Source organism: Atractosteus spatula, chromosome 13, assembly GCF_055471065.1.
Source record: "Atractosteus spatula isolate fAtrSpa1 chromosome 13, fAtrSpa1.hap1, whole genome shotgun sequence".
Lineage (NCBI taxonomy): Eukaryota > Metazoa > Chordata > Actinopteri > Semionotiformes > Lepisosteidae > Atractosteus > Atractosteus spatula.
In genome coordinates, this window is record NC_142718.1 from 3685430 (window position 1) to 3706189 (window position 20760).

Consider the following 20760-nt stretch of genomic DNA (forward strand, 5'->3'; position numbering starts at 1 on the left):
TTTCCAATACATGGCGTCTGCAGTGCAATATATTTCCTGTGAACTTTCATTTTGCTTATTGAAAACACACAGATAGGAAAACGATTTTCAAATAAATTTTATTTAGGAACAAGTACAGGTTAACTCCATGCTGAAAAGTAAAAAAGAAAAACATTTTTCTCTTAAGTGAGATGCCAACTTCTACATTTTACCTTTCAGTGTGGAATTAACCTCTACTTTTCCCTCTGCAGTTTCCGTGTTTACACAAATCGGCATGCTAAATTTTCATCTTTATATTTGATATGGGTGGTAATACATTATTCCAAAGTCCAGGACCCCATAACATATCCTGCATTAGATATAGTTATACAGTACATTAGATATGGTCATACAATTTCTCACTATGTGTGATTAATATTTAACACAAAATGCCTTGCATTTTGAAATCCAATAAAACGCGATATAACAAATATTTGGAACACGATGAGGTTAATTCTGCGCTGAAAGTTAGAAAGAATAAAATACATAGTGTGGTGTTTGAAGAAGATGTGGTTTCAGTGTGACACCTGAAGAAGTGTGGTTATAGTGCGACACCTGAAGAAGTGTGGTTTTAGTGTGACACCTGAAGAAGTGTGGTTATAGTGTGACACCTGAAGAAGCCGTGGTTTCAGTGTGACACCTGAAGAAGTGTGGTTTTAGTGTGACACCTGAAGAAGTGTGGTTTTAGTGTGACACCCGAAGAAGCCGTGGTTTCAGTGTGACACCTGAAGAAGCCGTGGTTTCAGTGTGACACCTGAAGAAGCCGTGGTTTCAGTGCGACACCTGAAGGAGATATGGTTTCAGTGTGACACCTGAAGAAGCCGTGGTTTCAGTGTGACACCTGAAGAAGTGTGGTTATAGTGCGACACCTGAAGAAGTGTGGTTTTAGTGTGACACCTGAAGAAGTGTGGTTATAGTGTGACACCTGAAGAAGCCGTGGTTTCAGTGTGACACCTGAAGAAGTGTGGTTTTAGTGTGACACCTGAAGAAGCCGTGGTTTCAGTGTGACACCTGAAGAAGTGTGGTTTTAGTGTGACACCTGAAGGAGATATGGTTTCAGTGTGACACCTGAAGAAACCGTGGTTTCAGTGTGACACCTGAAGAAGCCGTGGTTTCAGTGCGACACCTGAAGAAGTGTGGTTTAAGTGTGACATCTGAAGGAGATATGGTTTCAGTGTGACACCTGAAGAAGCCGTGGTTTCAGTGTGACACCTGAAGAAGTATGGTTATAGTGTGACACCTGAAGAAGTGTGGTTATAGTGTGACACCTGAAGAAGCCGTGGTTTCAGTGTGACACCTGAAGAAGTGTGGTTTTAGTGTGACACCTGAAGGAGATATGGTTTCAGTGTGACACCTGAAGAAGTGTGGTTATAGTGCGACACCTGAAGAAGCCGTGGTTTCAGTGCGACACCTGAAGAAGTGTGGTTTAAGTGTGACACCTGAAGGAGATATGGTTTCAGTGTGACACCTGAAGAAGCCGTGGTTTCAGTGTGACACCTGAAGAAGTGTGGTTATAGTGTGACACCTGAAGAAGTGTGGTTATAGTGTGACACCTGAAGAAGCCGTGGTTTCAGTGTGACACCTGAAGAAGCCGTGGTTTCAGTGTGACACCTGACAAAGGTGTGGCTTAGGCATGTCACCTGAAATAGCCTCAACTGCTGAGATTTCACAAACTGTAGTTCTTGCAATAAATGGCTTCTAGTAAGAATCTACTTTACCCTCCTATGGAGGTTTCAAGCTATGATGTAATTGATGTCTTCAAGCATCGTCCTTAAATACGAAATGACTGAGAAAGATCTTAGCACGACTGTATCTCCTCCAGGGCATTAGAGATATAATCAAAACAAACTCCTATTCCTGGGAAGTGTAGCTGCCTATAGTCCAGTCCAAGAATTGCCAAACCAAATTCATTGTAGTCCCAGAGCACAACTACTACTCATATTAAGACTTCAGCTAATTATAGTATATACAATAGAATAGTGAATGGATGACAATCCATGAGTAGATTGTAGTCTGTAGCTCGAATGTCTACCCTCAGTATAAGAGCACAACAGGTGTCGTGTTTCAAGGGATCGTAAAGGATAGGGTGGTGTCAGGCTGGGTTTATGTAAGGTGGTGTTTTCTGAATCAGAAAAGATCTCAATTTAACTTTGAGTTTTGAGTAAGATGAGGTGAGCGCAAGTATTATAGAGGCGTTGTGGTCTAAAGGTGTCATGCAGCTTGTCTGACCCCTTCATAACATCATTACATGACATTGACAATTGCATTTACAATCCACAAACAGCAATGTGTCACATTAAAATACAATAACATTATTGTTTTTCATTAACAAATGCAGTGCAAGGGGCATTGAGTGAGACTTGGAGCCTAACATGAACTGAAATCTGATGCATCACTTCCCTACATTAAGGAATTAATGTATTCATTTACACTTCACTCAATAAAGCAGAAGGGCTTCAGACTGTGGCCTGTCCTACTCCTATTAATAGATCCAAACAAAGTGTGACAAACCCAATCATGTTTGAGGAGCCACTCGAGAGAATCATTTTCAGAAAGCCTCTCCATTCGAAATCTATAAAATAGAACAATATTGATCCCCCCCCCGCGGCAGACGCACAAAAGAAACACTGTCCTTCACTCTTTTCCATTCATTTTCCATTCATTCATCCATCCCCTCCTTAACTCCAGCACAGCCAGGAATCCAGCAGTTTCTTTATTTTGCACTGGGTGCCTAATTAAGCTGCGTGTAGGTGGACAGGCAATTTTAACAAATGGGCAGAGGCGGGCAGATGGGTGGTGTTGGAGGAAAATTGAACACAATGGCGAATTACAGAAAATCAAATGCTTTACTCAGACATCTGCACAGCCCAGACCTCCCGCTGAGGAACCATGTGCTGAACGTGTCCAGAGTCAACAGTGCTTTATGATCTGCCTACCAATCTCACCTGTGCAAAGGGTCTCCTGATAAGATCTGTGGAGGAAGGGGGAATCACAAACAATACGCCAGTGACAGAAGGTGGTATGGGAAGCTGTACTTTGGCTCCTCTTTTAAAATCGTTGTATTTTTGGTTTTTGGGGGATAATGAGTGCTGTGTTGAGGCAAGCACTCCAAGATCAAGAAGTGAACATGAAAAACAGCTAGTGTTATTCTACTATGTGTATCTCCCATTCACCAGCTTACGTTCTGGCAAGACATGTTACACTGGGCTACGTTCTGACATGTTTAGTGATATTTTCATGTAGATTATTCTAGGCTCATAAAAAAATACTTTCGGAAGTAAACGTATTGTAATGTTCAAACAGCGTTGCCTTGAATCTTTGGAAGAGGCAGGTGACCCTGGCCAAACAGACATTGACAGAGGATGGTGGGCGTTATTAAGTGGAGTGTTTGGTTGAACAAGGCTTTTGCTGATCAAAAAGTAATGCAGTGAACGTTACAGAAGAGCCCTGAGACTGCTCCTCCTCAATGACGGACCTCAGGTTACAGTCTGTCTAGAGGTGTGACTAACTGCCTCCAGAAAGTCTATCCCTCGGGACATACAGTATTAAGAGTGGAACACCTTTAAATCCATCTTGTTGGCATTAATTTGTAGCTACTGCTCTCACGAAAACGATATACAGCAAAACTGCACAGTGCTAGCAGGCAAAATTTGCCGCCGCCTTTCAGATATTTTTCTGTACTGTTCTTTTTTTAAAAAATATAACAAAATCATGTTAAAAACCCCGAAGAACCGACACAAAGTTTGTCTGAGCCTCCTTTCACGGACCTGCATTTTGGATTTTGGTACTTTCCTTTTGCGATGAGGCCTGTTCCCATTGTTTTGATTTCCACCAGTTTATGTTTTTCACATCCACCAGTGGCTGGAACACATTCTTCTCCGATTTTCAGAATTGCTCAGCCTTCCTTAAGTTCCAGCTGTTTTCTTTTGATATGCCTGAGCCATAACCAGCTCCAAATGACATCATCTACAATGTGACAGGCAGGCAATCTCTCTGAAACAGGTTCTTAGGACTGTTTCAACACATTAAGGACTAGTTCCAGGTAATGGGGTGGATTCTCTGTCAAAGGAAAGGTAGCAGGAAATGTTTTGTAGCTCCAGGGGAGAAAAAAAAGAAGACTCCTGGCGGAACATCTAGAACGCAGCACAGCCAGCAGCAGTTATTGTGTACGATTTATTTTTCAATGTTGCTTGGATGAAAGGAAAGTCAGATAGAGACATTTGTTTTCCCGTGACTTGGTTAACCTGGATTACAGCAACACCTCTTCAGGTTAGTCCCTAATATTTGAAGAAAAACTATCTCTCACACAGGACAGTGTAGATAAGGACAGAGGGGTAGGAAGAACAGAAAATATTATGAGCGCTCTAAATTCAAACAAAAATATTTTTTTATGGGAGACTGAATAACGCTTCGCTCTCACACAGTGTGAGACAGAAAAGAGCAGGTAAGCAAACAAAGAGTCCCAGAGCAGTCCTCAAAGCAAGCTCACCTTTATTACACAAAAGTACTCCTCCCTTTCTTTCAGGGCTTACTCAGCTTCTGAGTAAACTCAATGTTTTCAGTCCATTATATCCATGGAATTAAAAATATAACTACTGATGGACCTATGAATATGCTTTTATGGTTTTCAGGAAATATCTACACCTCCACCGTAAGAGATCCGGCGCAGGACAACTTGAGCCAGTTTGACATTTAGGAACTAGTTTGGTGGTTCAACAACAGAGTTACTTATGGATCAGGAACCTGCTTTACTGGAAACTGTGGTAAATGGGGACGAAATCAAACGTTCCATTTGCATTTTGTCGTGTACAGAGAGAGTTTGCTGAAGACAAATTTGCATATCGAACCCGTCAAACTGGAAGCACAGAAGCCCAGAGGGCAGTGTGACAGTGAGCAAAACGAAAACAACAGCCCTGGAGCACTGCCATAAAGGTAGGACACACAACATCAGTAATACATTTCAGGGAGCGAATCTACAGTTTGGGCACTCTGAATCTCACTACCAGGCCTGAAAGAACGTCTCGTGTGGAAGACCAGCGTACTGTATGTGGTTAACTGGACAGATCGTGGCTACACGAGGCATATCGGGAATAGCAAGAACTGCCAAACGCAGCAGATTTATTGATAAAAAAGCCCTGATCTGTACAGGAGTTTTCCACAAGGCTCATGTCAGATGACTGAAGGGGAGGTGTAACAGGGACCCTTCGAATGGTCACCATGGCTTTTACACATTTCTGAAAAGTCTGTGGGACTTTAAACGTAACGGGAGTTGGGCCAAGAAATTTCAGACTAAACTGAAAATCCGGAGGTTAAAAGAGTTAGCTTTTCATTACACAAAAGAACGAACTCAGAGTTGCCAATGGGCTTGTGAGATTTGCACTACGTTGGAAGGTTATCAAAAACACAGCCCGAGCCCCGCAGTTGAGCAAAGACATCACTGCTGTCCTGCAATGAAACAAATTCAACATCTGACAGAGTTTTTTTAAACTTTTTTTTTTTTACCAACTCAGATTGATAACCTTTCCTTGGCCTTCCATAAGCTTTTATTTCATGACACTTTTATTCTTTAATGGGACTGAACTGCAGCTTGAATTCCAGTGGTGACAGAGTCACACACGCGTTCCTTAATTCAGTAATAACGTTTGGAACCACACAGGGATATATTTAGTGCACCATTAGAGAGAAAATCCAGGAATAAGGAACGCAAATAAAACAACAAGGAAAAATAGGATCAATTTGTGTTAGTGACCACACATGACTTGGATCAGTCGTCCTTTCCTTATTATGTTTGTACTGTGAAAAACCCAGATTATTTTTCTGTTTTCCCTTCATTTCATGTTGATGAAGAGGTGAACACAAACATACACAGCCTTTGCAAAGGAACGTGATCAGACACATAATTTCTTGCAATGAATTTTCCTGAGATTAACAATTTCCTGAGTTTTTGATTGACATTTTATCATGATCGCTTCATTAATTCAGCATGTTACGCGTCTGAAAATGCATAAAGTATACCGAGAGGCATTCAAAACTGCAAAAAAATGCTAGTTGGTGTTGTAGTACTCATTTGCCTGTATAATGCATCAGCAATAGATTGTAAGAGGGGAGTCGGTACAGACAAGAGGGGATTTCTTATATTGATCATATTCACCAAGCACAAAGCAATGGGCAATGACCCGCTGTCCTCTGTCACCTGACCAGCGGGAGGAAGACAATTGGTTGGGTGATATTTAAATCCAGGAAGTCGAGGTTTCCATGTCGACTGTCCATCTCCGCTAACTGTACTGTGTAATGCGCTGCATCAGAGCAAACAGAGCAGAAGGAAGTGACTGACGGACCAACTGACAGACTGACCAACCCGCCGACCGACTGACTGATTGATGAGCCCAGGCACAAGAAGTGTGGTTCTTTTGAGAGCATCTTGGAGAGAGACAGCCCTTTAGAAGAGAGGTTGTTTGCAATGAGAGTATTTTGGGGAAGAGTCTTGGAGAGAGAGTGGTGGAAAGAAGTTGGTAAGAAGCAGTGCTGCCCTGTTACTAATCACTGAGGGACGGACAAAGTCTAGTTAGAGCAGAGCTAGGCTTTTGTTTCGTGTTTTTTGTGATTTTTGGTTTATTTCCTTTGCACTGTAAATAAAGAGCACTGCTTTTCTACCCTGAGTTTCTTTTCCTTAGACCCACATATTTAGTTCTGTTCTGTTTCCCTGCACCTTGGCCTACCACAATATGAGTATAGGTTATATATTAAAATCATACAGTCTCTCTAAAAACTGTAATTTGAACTATTAACAATTGTTTCAGTATAAGTCTGTTTGTATAAAACTAATAAAGATGCTAATGTTGGCTATGGCTTTAGACCCTAACAGAGATCATCTATTTTAAAATGACCAGCCTTCACATTTTGATGCTGTAGTGCAACTGCAACAGGTACTAAGCCCAAATCTGGAGCACACACAACCACAGATACTGGCTTCGGTGGCTTGGCATCGTGCCAGGGCTTTGGCAAAAGGTCACAGATGCACTGCGGGGAATATTTCTCACTTTCTCTTCCTGGTTACTCTGATTCTGATTGACGGCGAACGCGAAAGCCGTTACTGTCTGTTTTGGCATATTGCAACTACAGCTATTTGCCAAGAGCTCTTTCACTCATACTCTGGTGCTTTTACCAGGAGAGCGAGGCTTCAGTTAGATCTACAGCTGAACTGAATTTGCCTTCACATACAATGCATTCAAAGTAAAATGTGGCTAATCCCCATTTCGCTGAATTTGCTGGAAGCCGCCAAGGGGATTCCTTGAATTTGGAATCTGGCAATTGCCTGGATAGGGAAATGGAATAGGGCAGAGGGCTATTTCGTGGGATAAAAAGTCACGGGGGTAAAAGGGGAGATGGGGTGAGAACAGAGCATGATGAACAATTTAAAAATCTGCAGGAAGGCCAATGCACTGGGGTTTCATGCAAGAGTGGATAACCATAAATCACCGCTGTGAAGGGGATTAGAGATTCGGAGATTAATTATAGTGCACTGAGCATTCACAATGGGATCTTGAGGAAATGGGTGAGCCACTTCATTTTTTTATTTGCAAGGTGTTGATTGAAGTAGGCCCCGGACAGAATATGACCCCTGTGTTTTGGGACTGGCTCTGAGTGAGTATGGCGAGATAGCTAGTGCGGAGATCCATGTCCTTCAAAAAGCCACACTACTTTCAAACTGCAGGCTGTTCTTTTGTTTCAGAAGGCATTAAACCCAGTAAATTTCAAGTGGCAACCAAGTGGAAAATGAAAACCTTCCAACAAGTGAACTTCAGAAAATATGGTCCAATAACCATTTTACCACGATCAAATAAAACACAGTCGGCAAAGGACTAGAAAACGTGGAAAATAATTAAATTGTAACATTGCCACGCCTAAATGCTACAATTAAGTTTGGTTTCTTCTTTTTTTTTCTTGTAATTTTGACTTATTTGAATTCTAGGTCTAGAAGAGGGGTAGGGTGTTTTATTTCAGTTAAAACTGACATTCTATTAATGAGCTATTTATTTTTATATTCAATTGTGGGCTCTGGGATAAACAGCCCAGCCTTGCCATTGAAGCTAATTCCCTGGTATGACTGGATGAGATCAATAAGAATGACCGAATAGCCTCCTATTGTTTGTTAATTGTTCTTCCTTTCTAATTGTGAAATTAACGCTCCATCATTATTTAATCAAACAAACAATCAAACTTCATTTAATCAAACAAGGACAATCTTTTGAAATTGCTCTGTCACACAAGGATAAAAAGTAGATAATCAAAATATCAAAATCAGTTTGTTCATGTTTTGTAAATATCATTAGTTTAAAAGCGTGCTAACACATCAGGGTTGTGCTTTCAGTACTGAGCAGGGGAAATACAGATTGCTATTTGTTCACCATTCAAATGCATCAGAATGTTGACAGGTTTACTCATCGTATGCATCTAAAATCTGAAAAAGAACGGAGTTTGATTATATGTGAAATGAAGTGAAATGAAGCTTCACCAAAAGATACCTTTGAAGACATGTTAGATCTTAATGTTCAGCTTGAGAAGATGGAAGTTTCTATAAATTAGATTCTTTTATTTCCAGTGTTCTACTCAGGTTCCCATTGTGCACATGAACTTTTGGGCCTATCCTTATTTCAGACATTATTCTGCTCCATCTCATTGCAAACTGAAGGAAACTGTACTTGTTTAGCCCAATATCCCCAAATGCACCACGGTACTGATATCTGCAGACATTGTACACATTCAGAGATGTACTCGAGGTGCTTATTGAAAAAAGAGCCAACAGACTACCTATTCCACTCAATGCATAACCTGAATATCACACTGGAAGCACTATTTCGGTGACTCAGAAATCCATGCTAACAAACCTCTGTACTAAATTCAATTTCAAACCCATAGTACATACAGACTGTAATGTATTTTTTTTGTGTGCAATATATGCCAGGGACTTGTGCAATATATTTATATTTATATTTATAATGTGCAATACAACTTTCTGGACTGCGAGCAACTCTTCTCACTGACTGTACTGATTGTATTGTATGTATTGTATTGTATTGTTGTATTATTGTATCATTTTGTTACACTGTTGCTGTGTTGACTGTGCTAAGCTGCTGTTGCACTGCAATTTCCCTCACGGGATCAATAAAGTATCTGTCTAATCTTTCCTACACTATTACTGTAACTGGCATTTCCCATGTTGCCAATATCACTGCAGTTACATATTGAAATACCTGTAAATGTGGTATTGTCCTTTTAATTGATGCTTCTTGTTTCTTGGTTATTTGTATGTCATTCTCTAATATCACATCATTCTGTGATATTAATGCAAAGACAGATTTTCTGAACTTTGTTGCAGGTTATTTACCAATCATGGCCTCCTAATAATCCCCATCTTTGACTTGGCTATATAGCCAAGCGTTATATAAGACTAAGGGCTTCCTATTAATCGGGAAAATGCAAAAATACTGTATATTGAAGGATGTTTTCTTCATTCATTAGCATTGTATAGATCTATAATAAATAAACATTGTGCGGTTTTGTGTCATTGACTGAACATTAGAGCAAACTGTGTGCTTGGTTCCAAATCTTAAGTCTAAATATGGCATTTATTTATTTCTGCTGTGTGTGTGGCGGGATGTAACTGTTTTATTCTCAAAGCGAACAAAGGCCAAAGGATTTGAGAGTCCCCGTTCTGCGTGTCACATACTGAGTTTCCTTCATCCATCATCAGAAAGTTACTGATTCCTGGTACGAGTCACGACAAAAACAAATACCTGTCCTGGAAGTAAAGGGAACAGGGCAGGAATTCACCCTGGCTGGGATACCAGTGCGTTGCCACAATATTTAATTTACTGATTAATTAATAAATCATTTCTTGCATTGTTTTTTTCTTCCGGAGTATAACAAAGTGTCTCACATTAAGGGGAAGACTCAATTTATCCCCCAGAATACTTAAAACTCCCATATGGATTATGTGTAGGAGCAAGTACTGTATGTGCCAGAAACAGATCAAATGAAGAAGTGAGAAATTGTTTCACCTGTTGCAATGAGACAAACTTTAGATTGGCAAGATCGTATAAAACAAAGAGGGGTATTTAGTCAGGATAGGCATTCTAAATGGATGAACAAACGCTCCCTTTGAGGATTAGGTTAATGTTTAACTGACAGAAGGGGATTTTTGTATCATCTTCCAACATTTGCTAGAGTTCACGTAAGAGGGATTTAATTAACCAATGAGACTTTTTAACTTGAACTTAATTTTATGCCCAGGCAAGCCTTAAATTCGAGCGAAGTCTTCAGTTTTTGTAGATTTGGTAAACAAACTCCTTCACCTTTCCAATCCCTCTTGCATGACACCAGCGAGCTTTTCAGTGAGCGTCGAGGGTATTTCTGAGTTGAGACCTGAAAGCAAATGAGCGCTCCGCAACAATTAGGAGGCTACTCATCCATCATAATGAAGTATTGCAACAGTTAGGAATGAATGAATAATGCCGTTAAATCTTGCTGAACAATCTTTGTACAAACACTACAGGACGGGGGGGTATGTAGCGAAATTCAATTGAAAACCTTTCTAGTGCCCTCAATAATAATAACAAAAAACATATACAGTATATCCAGTGCACGTTTTGTTTTGATTTGTGGCATCTGAACGGGACCCAATAAAACGCGTTGGCCTCCAGGCATTTTCTCCTGAGGTATGGGAGCGCGATGGTTTAATTATTCAACTGGAATTAAATTAGTCTGAAAATTAAGTTTCAAAGTAATTCACGCGGCGCTGCTTGCGTTTCAGAAATGACTTCAGGGGCTAATTTGCGGCTTCTGGGGAGCTTCAACTTCTGCCACGATTCATAAAAAAAAAATACCGTTACAGGTATTTAACTTCTCAGGGCAGCGGAGCGCACTTTTGTTGTTGCTTGTTGTATACAACTTTGGTGTTACTGTATCGATCTTAAATCAAAACTTTCTGTGCCGCCATAATAATAACAATAACAATAATAATAATAATGCAATGCTGTTCGTTTTAATTTAATTCGAAATTTGAGTCGATTGTGATTTTTTTTGCACAGTGCATTCATTTTCATCAGCTTTTTTCATTTAAACGCCTCTAAAAATGTGGCCGTAACCATAACACTTTGTTAAAGACAGTGCCTGTTGAGTTTTTTTTTTTCTGACAATACGTGCGTTCAGGCACTGAAGTACAACACGGCCCTGGAGTTGGGTGCGATATAGATGCACTGTCTCTTTAAACGGAGTGCGAGCTGGTGGCCTGAGTTTGAGTGTTTGTCCTGTGTGGAGGGGCGCTTTTTTTGTGAGTTTTAGGGAAAACTGCCGAGTTTGTGGAATTATTTATTTTACAGCGCTGGGTTTTTATTAATTTTTTTTTTAAACACCCGCTTGCCTCCGAGCTGGGCTGTATTGAATGAGCCCGGAAAAAGAAAGGACAAGTCGATCTGAGAAAGGAGGAAGTGGAAATTCTGGAAGGAGAGAGGAGAGGGAGAGAACTGGGAAGTTCGGCGGTGCGATGGGCTCCATCTTCAAAGTCTCCAGGCCTTCACCTTAAAACGTAAAACGTCCAAAATGAGGCAGAAGTCTGATGATGTGATAAACAGCAGCTGAGCTCCGTAAGGTTAAACAAGTCACCCTTCAATTGAAGCTGCTTTTGTTTCCCCATCGGCATTTCGAAAATCAGAAGAGGCAGAATTGGGAGGAAAAAAAAAAGGCAATTATTATGCATGCTGTTCTAAATCTAAAATGAAACTGCACAATTTAAAAGGAATGCCGATGGACTTCTCGGTATTGTTTTGCGAAGACTTGCGTAATTTGGGATTGTAATCATACATCCACCTTGGAAACAAATCTTCTTCCGGTTTTCTATCACTAGGCTTGTATTTATTTTATGATAGTTTTAAGAAAACAAAAACTCTTAAGGTACCGAAGGGCAGCTTCAAGCTCAATGCTCTTAATGCGTTGGCGTCTTCGTTTTGATACTTAGACTTAACTTTCTACCTCTTTTTCTGCCAAATGACACCTGTTGCGGCTGCTTCCTTGTCTGATAGCTAAGTGAAGCCGGGGAGAGGGAGCAGTGTGACAGGGCTGAACTGACACACACGCTTGTAAACATCAGGATTTTGTCGGAATATCGGAAGGTAGTGAGTGGAAATCACCAGAAGATGAAAGTAACCGTCAATTTTGGAAAGACCGGCGTGGTTGTTCCTTGCAAAGATGGATGGACAGTCCGAGATCTGATTCAGCAGGCAACTCAGAGGTACATGAAACTCCTGGAGCAGGTAAATGGGTTTCTTCCCTTGTCTTGGGTTTTCTGTGAGCTGTTTCGAGGGAAATGCATGCTTCACGTTGCTCTGAGAGTACTTTTGCTTTACCATAAAGCTTGAGTGCGGAGAAAGTAAAGGTGAACATAACCCGATGTTGTTTTTTTATTTGTAACATTTAAAAAAAATATATATATATAACACATCTTTGTGTACCTGTGCCCAGCCTTAAACATTCCATGTACTGTGGGTTGAGTCCACGTGATTCCAGCTCAGCTCACCGAAACGAAAACAGGTCGGACAGACCAGGGCTTCGTTGTAGTTGGGCCATAGGGTGGTGATTGTTCAGGTGCGAGCAACATGAAGAGATTTCATCTCGGAAGATGAGGTTGTGAAGACAGAAGGTTTTTCAAACAGGAGGCCCAGCAGAGCTACTGTACAGCAGCCTTTTCCTCCAACACAACACACCTGTTTTTCCTCTTGAATCTCTTCATCCATCTCCTGTTTTATAGACCTCTGTGATACACCTGCGTGACACTGGGTTATTGTGGACAAATGCTCCTCTAAGATCCAGACACGTGTGTATCTTGTACAAAAAGAAGATGATTTCAGGAGAACATGTTCTACTACAGGTTGTGCTAAATTTCTGTGCGAAGATCCTATTGTAGAATACCCCACATTCTCATGCCTGCGCATTATTTCAAAGACAGAATGTAAAAACACAGGCCCAGTTACGGTTTTTGACCAAAACCTTGGTAAAAATTGATTTTGTTTTTGTTTCTAACCTGTTGCAGTGTTTTGATTGAAAGTGTGCTGCAGATTAATGTACCATGAGACCAGACTCATAGAATGCCCCACTTAAAATACTGACAATAATAGTTGTTCTGATCATTTGTCTGTTTTTGTTTGGGTATTCATTTCAGTGACACTGGTTCACTCCTCACCACTGTTGTTGTTCCTGAGATATATTGGGTGGAAGGTTGGATTTTTTTTTTAGACAGTGTTGTGTTTTCCAGCATTCAACTTTAACAGGAAATGAAACAAGCAGGTGGTTCATTCCAGTGCCTGAAAGTGCAAAATTAGGACTGTGGGGTCTTAGTTGGGTGTATGAGAGCCAGGAATATGAGGGGAATAGGACAAAATCTAACTGAAACACCTGTGTATACCCTTGTTTTGGATGAAGGAACAAGTATGCATTTCTAATGCTGCTCTAGGGTCCTTTTCGCGTCAAGTCTAGGCATTAAACTATTCTAAGGGCAGCAATGTTGATGTTTGCAGGCAGCACAGGTTAAGAGTGTATAATAACATGAGTGAGGCAGCCGGGTAGCGCAGTGGTTAGCATTGGTGCCTTGCAATGCTGGAGTGCTGTCTGTGTGGAGCTTGCATGTTCTCTCCTGTGTTCAGGTGTGTTTTCGCCTGGTACTCTGGTTTCGTCCCAGAATCCAAAGGCATGCTTGTAGGTTAATTGCCTTCTGGGAGAATTGGCCCTGGTGTGAACGTATGCATACCTGTGATGGACTGGCGTCTGGTCCAAGGTGTATCCCGCCTTGCGCCCATTGCTTGCTGGGATAGGCTCTGGCTCCCCTGTGACCCTGAATTGGATACAGGGGTGAGAAAATGGATGGATGCATAGCATGAGAGCACCTGATCTTAACTAGCCTTTGTACTTGGAGGCAAGGCAACAGTGATGGAATGACCCAAAAGGATTTGTTTTTACAGTACCAACAGCTTATTTGTGCTGTAATTTTTTGGACTATGTTCTTGCTCATTCAACATGCCTGCGAGGACAGTCCCAATCGCCTTTTGATACACCATTTTTTGGGCAGAATCCAAATGTAGGTCATCACATTGCAGGACAAACCGTGAACTTTCTCCTTTTTTTGATAGATTTGAAGCTGGTGGAACTGACTGACTAAACCAGACAAAAAGGCACAACGACACTTCTGGTGAAGTCTTTATAAATGGAGGAATATCACTTCTAAGCAGGCTGTGCTGTATTAACGATGTCCCGTTGTGTCCAAAGAAAGATCACATCCTAATTTGCAACATCGCCATCGAAATGTCGCACTAATTGGGCTTTAATTCACCTTTCTTGGGTAAAGATCAAAAGATAGTGGAGTAAAAAAAATTGCAGATAATTTATGACAGAGTCTGTAATAACATTTTGTTGCTCAAACATGCACTGCACAGACCATTAACTTGAAGAAAGCATCCTTTTGCCACTCTGTAATGTAGTGGAAATATTTTGCCTGTAGATATGGAATATTTCTTTATTGGGGTAATTAGACTTTCACAAATGTGTTCCCCTCCACCCTCTGTATATACTACAGGATAAAAGGCTGTAATGATCTCTGCTTTTTTACCTTAAATGCTGCAGAACACCTTCTGATCGGAAGCAAACTGTCTAATGTGTTTATTTCTGCCCATTTCTAGCTATGAGAAACATACCCATGGAATAAAACACATTCATGTTTTCTTTTAAAATACCAGTTCCATGAACCATTCTTATATTGTTCTTTAAAGTTATTTTTATAATGTGTGTTATCATAAAATCCCATGTTAACCCTTTGGAGTCTGCTGGAACTTGAATGTCCTGCCCGCATAAAAAGTCTCTGAACTTTGAATCTGGGCTTCTGACCTGGCAGGACTACAAGGAAATGTCAAAATCTTTTTAAGTGCTGCATGTAAATTGCGTGCCATTAAAATAAAAACTCTTCCACATTCATTTTACCACAAGTTTTTTTTTAAATTGAACTCTTGAATCATTATAACTAAATCATTATACCGTGAATAATGATCTCACTCATCATCCTTGAGAAGTATGAATATGATTTTTTTTTAACGTATTTGATTATATGCACCCCAGATATTCAATTGACAACCTAGTCACATCAGAATATTAATCACAGGTTCGTTCAACATGGGTGCAGAGAGACTGCAGTTTCTTCGTAGAACTTGTTGAAGACATTTGCTCTATGTTCAGAACTGCTTATGTGCATATTTTCCGGTCCTATGTACTTCACAGATTTTAGGCTCAGAGTTAAGGTGCTTTAGTGATGCACAGTGGAAATGTCAAGTTGCACAGTAGCCTCCTTAATTTTGTTTATTTTATTAAGCACAAGTTACTGGTTCTGCAACTGTCTTCTCGAAAGATCTAAAGAGGGTTAATAACTGGAGAGAGCCATATTCACGTTCTTCATTTCTTCAGAAGGAGAGATCGGCTATCCTGCATTTCTCCTAATATGAACCATTACCTCAAAGGCCTTGAATGTATTATCTTGCAGTTCGCTTCTGATCTGAATACGATTTTGCAAAGCAAAACATTATCAAGCTTAAGAAGATTTTTGCATCGCATGAATTTGCTAAATTGTGGATTTCATTGGAGATAGCTTAAACTGCATTAGTGATTCTTAAGGATGCAATTTGCAATTAGGATTTACAATTTTAAAAAATATGATTTGGTATTAGTTTATTAGAGCTGGGAACTATTTCTTTTTCCCTCCTTTTTAAATATGACCAAATAATAAAAAAAGGAACTTTAAGCCTTTAAAAAGTTAATATTTATCAGATTGGAATTTTGGGAAATCTGACAAACTCTGTGGCAGATGAAATCATAAACTGCTTTCTTCGGAGAGGGGATTAGATAGCATGTTACATAATACACGAAAGTTTATTTTGTGATCTCCGTTCGTCCAAAAGTACATGAGTGGAATACGTTGTTTGTTGTGGGTGATGGCATTTTTGCGTTTCTAAGGAAAAGCTAGCAGATGAGCTATAAGCCATTAAAAATGACAAGAAATTCATTCCACAGCAGGATGTCTAAAATAGAATGTTTGTGGTGTTGTGTAGAAATGATATAAAATGCTATAAAAGCTTGCAGGGGATTTAAAATCTCACTTGCTCCATTTTAAGTGCGCTTCAGGCCCTGTGTATGATTTTAATAGTGAACCGTAGCAGTTTCAAGATCCCCAAAAAGACTCAAGTTTGGAGAGTGCAGGTTACTTTTACCTTCAGTTCTGGAGCAGTTGCTGATAACCCACTAGAAAGACCCGCAACAAGTGAAATTTGTATTCGCCCAAGCAAAAACCACAACAGTTCAGTGCCTGGAGGAAGGTCATTGACTGTATTTGTTAATGCAATAAGTGGTCATTCAGCAGACACCGCCTTAAGCAATAAGTGATAACATCAATTCTGAAACTAGCGAAAAGGTCTTTGTGAGTGTGATACATTTACTCACATGTCAGAGTTCATGTATAGTCAGCATTACACATCTCATCCTCTTCTTCAGCACATGTGGAAATGAAATTTGGTGTCTATGTGCCTTTTCTGGTATAGCTTTTGAGTTTGAAAACATGGGTGTCATTTCAGTGATCTATAAAGATAGTGTTGGTTGCCAATTCTCTGCAGTGGAATGCCTGCATTCCCGTCATTCATTTGCTTGTTACAAATCTAATCCTCCAAAGGTATGTTTTATAAGTGCCTTGGTAGTTGGTGTCAACAACTGTCGGAGTGTAGCTGCGCTAATAGCTATGTTTTGCAAACCGATGGATTGAAAGTCCATAACCACAAATGACAAAGCACGAGTTTCTGCTGTGAAATCATAGGGCCTATAGATCTGATCTATAATTCAATCTGAAATACTATATTTTGAATTTTATGCAACCATTGAAAGGAGGGATTTCTATCGTTTGTGGCTTCTGTGAGGTGAGATTCTGACTCAGAAGTGAACAGCAGTAGTTTCATCATTCATAGGTTATCCCTGTGCAGTACAGTTAGAAACTGGTCAGTGCTGTAAAGTACAAGTGAAAAGACTGTATTCTTATGCTTAAAATGTTTAAAACCATTGTCATATTTCATTCCATCATCTTGCTGTATCATACATAAGATTGCTTTATGCTTCATCGTAAATGTACTGGAAAAAAAAAAACGATTCCAAGGAGTGGTTTCATTTGCTTCAGTCTCAGGAGCTGGTGTTACTGTACTTTGTATCTTGTCCAGGACTTTGAAACTAAGGAGATATATACTAATTACTGCATTTATATGTCATAGATGTGGTCAACGGAAAATAAAAATGACAAAAAAATGTTTCTTATGGCTGTTTGTAATTGATTACAGAATGCAGTAATTTCCAGTGCCCTTACAGTTAACGTCTAACACATGGATCACAATTAAAGTGAAATGTAGGTCTAAAGTGTGCAATCAATAAAGCTTTGTTCATGGGGCTGAATTTGTAGTTGCAACCAATGTCATTGTCTCTAAGGTTCTTTATGCAGTAATAACTCAAATGAACAATGACAGTGAATATTCATCTGCAGTTTGGGTTTGGCTGATTCTATAGGTCAGGGCCATTTAAAACCATGCTAACCAGTTAGGTTGATGTTTATGCTCAGAGCAAGCTTTGTTTGAATTGTTTGCGGCTTTTAAGGAAAAGCTTTATCTGCTTTAATTCTCTTGTGGGACGTTGGAGGTGGGTGATAATGTATGGTGACACACCAGAACTGATGGATTGCTCCCTTTGTGAAATAACACTGCTTAAATGCCTTGGCCCTTTCTCTTGGGTGTAATGCTCGGCATAGCTGAGCTTTCCATCAGCGCAAATACATCAGCAGTGGGATAGTAAATGTAGTGTCGGGTCAGTGAGATGATAAAACCCAGAACAGCTCCATTACAGAGACCACCTCCGAGACCTTTCCAGTGAACTGATTTATCATCCCTTATAGTGCAATTCAGGCTTTAGGTTGGTGTTTAATTGGTGGACGCCAGGGGCCGTGATGGGATCTGATGGTTCTCGTTGAACTGATTCCTTGTTTTTTTTCACTTGAATTATAAAGTGGAGCCGTTTTATAAAAACAACGTTTTTTTTTCTTTGCTGGAGGGGGGAAGCACGGCTTAATTTTAAATTGGCTTCCTTATCACGTTTCAGAAACTGTTTAAGATAGTACTTTGTATGGTGTCCCAAAGCTCATCCTTGGTGGTTTAGAAGTTTAGAACATCATGCCTTTCTTCTTCATTATGCCCTTGGGGGGTGCGGTGGTTCTGAGGCTAAGGATCTGCACCTGTGACTGGAAGGTTGCTGGTTCAAATCCCGCGGCCGGCAGAGGAATCCTACTCTGTTGGGCCCCTGAGCACGGCCCTTAACCCCAACTGCTCCAGGGGCACCGTATCAATGGCTGACCCTGCGGTCTGACTCCAAGCTTCTCTCTCCCTGTCTGTGTGTCTCATGGAGAGCAAGCTGGGGTATGTGAAAAGACGAATTCCTAATGAAAGAAATTGTATATGACCAATAAAAGTGATCTTATCGATCTTATCTTCTTCTTATCAGTTCAAATCGGGCTTCACCAGCTCTATTCCGTACACTTCTAGTTTAATCCTGTCAGCTCATTGCAAGAATATGTAGGACACCTTGAGCAGTTAGGCACCAGCAAAGTAAAATTGGAGGCCTTACCTTCATTTCAAAGGGGAGAGGCAGAGTGAAATGGTGCTTTTTAATGTTTGAAAATTGGGGAAAATTGAAAATTGGGAATGGGCTCAGTATGGCCGTCTGAAATCTGTGTGGCTGTTCTGCAGAAATTCACTCCTGGTCCTGGGAGGGCCACCTGGCTTTTTCATTCCTTCCTGGGCTTTGAATGACTTGATCCGCCTGCTTCCGGATCCTTACTCACTGGGGATGATAATTTACCTGTTAGACCTGTTGAACTGCAGTCCTCAAGAACCAGGGCTGGATGTCACTGCAAGGTGCCTTCACCACCGAAGGGAGTATCTTATGTATTTTGTTTCTACTTACTAACTGCTTGTCAGCTTTAAATGTTAATAAGCCCATAACCTCAATTGCATTTTTTTCCATTATTTGTAGGACATTAGATCAACATGGTAGCATAGCATACTGTAAGCATTTGCTTAGCATAAACCCTCAGATTTGGACTTGTTCTCTACGATTATTCTTACCTTCCCTGTTTAGTAATGTACAGGAGGGCCCACTGAGCTACATGACTCTATTGCTTTCATACAATAAACCCCGCAATTAACATTTGATAAAGGCCCTATTGCAAATTAAATAACTTGTGTGAGGCACAGGAGGTTTTGGCCTGTCAGAGTTATCTTACCTGATTCTCCTGTACTTCACTCTGTTCTGATATTATTCTGGGGGGCGAATCTGAGGGGTGTTTGTTTCTGCTCAACTCCGAATGTGTTGCGAACGAGCTGTAGAATTTTGCCAACTCGTTCACTAGTTTTAACAGATGATTTCCCAAAGACGAGAAGTGTTCTCTGTGCTGTCAGATAAGATTTCATCGCGAAGATGTCGTAAGTTTTGGCTCTCCATAAATAGTAAAACCTCTTTTTCTCGACTTTCATGAAGCCTAAATAATCTGGTCTCCAAGCCCTCGATCGGACATGGTGCCACACAGTCCTGACATGATTGTAATTGTACAGTCACCCTTTTAAGATGTAGGAATTTACTCACCAGGACTTCATTAGAGGCTTTTTGGAGGTGTCCTCCCTTTGTGACCTTTTCCTTAAAGGTGAAATTGCACATATCAAGGGAGGAATGAATAAACCTTTCCATTAAAGGTCATTGGGGTCACCATAATCACTAATTCACTGGAACAATTTATCATAGTGGCTTCTGAAATCTGCAGCTGCATGAGGGTTAAATAGTTAGCCACCCTCAGCAGTATAGCCTATTGTTTCATTTGCACCTTGTAAGCTAAACAAATTGCAAAACGAAGTCTCGTATGACATTTTTTGGAGTTACCCAATCCCAAGAAATCAGTGATTTGGCACGATGAATCTGTAGAGCGAGCTCTTTTACTCTGCTCCTGTTTGAATGGGATTTTTGTGGCTGCTGAGAGATGTTTCTAGTCAGGCCTAGAAAGTTAGAAAAAAGTTAGGAGTGATGGGAAAAGTAAGGTGTCAGGAACATGGCCCCTGTATCAGCTGGAGGACAGACGGAGGCCCACATGATAACTCCCCGCACCCCAAGAGCTTTCCTAGTGACGGCTGGGATTCAAGTTGAGCGTTTCCCTGTTAGATACAACAGGCTGTTCATGGAAGTTCTGAGTCTAGTCTAAAAGAACTCAAGGCCAGTTTTGTTGCCAGTGGTTGCAACTTTGTTGACTTTTCTCCATTCTCCAAGGACTGAACTGCACTGCAGTCGCGTCGCCCTGCCCTGTTCATGTTGTCTTTTAACCGCAACGGCATGCAGCTGACCGATCGATCCTCAGCTTGCATTGCGGCAAATGGCAAGAGTGGTGCTGGCTTTCTGTATCACACCCATCCTGCTCAGCTCATTCCAGCCCCTCCCTGGGTATCGAACCTCCATTCTCTGCGAAGTCTGGAGGCCTCCAGGTAAGTGGAGAGACTGACGCAGCCCGCAATCGAAAGGACATCTGCAGGCCGAGTCATTTGATTGAAACGAGCCACTCGGGAGCCAGAGCAGTCCCCTCCGTCA

The 20760-nt window shown here is 40.8% G+C and overlaps 1 protein-coding gene and 1 long non-coding RNA gene across 4 annotated transcripts in view; both read left to right on the forward strand.

Annotated features, from left to right (window-relative positions):
* The first annotated feature begins 4115 nt into the window (after positions 1 to 4115).
* LOC148821678 (uncharacterized) lies at positions 4116 to 9574 on the forward strand. Its single transcript, XR_016093889.1, has 2 exons — positions 4116 to 4287; positions 4831 to 9574. It is a non-coding gene; the product is annotated as an uncharacterized LOC148821678 (long non-coding RNA).
* A 1701-nt stretch (positions 9575 to 11275) lies between these two features.
* Positions 11276 to 20760, forward strand: part of pard3ba (par-3 family cell polarity regulator beta a) — a 315539-nt gene continuing 306054 nt past the window's right edge. For all 3 annotated transcript variants that reach the window (XM_088930125.1, XM_088930127.1, XM_088930126.1), the window contains exon 1: positions 11276 to 12329. In XM_088930125.1, the coding sequence (XP_088786251.1) occupies positions 12213 to 12329 (117 nt within the window). In that variant the 5' untranslated portion in view covers positions 11276 to 12212. The remainder of the gene's footprint in view (positions 12330 to 20760) is intronic.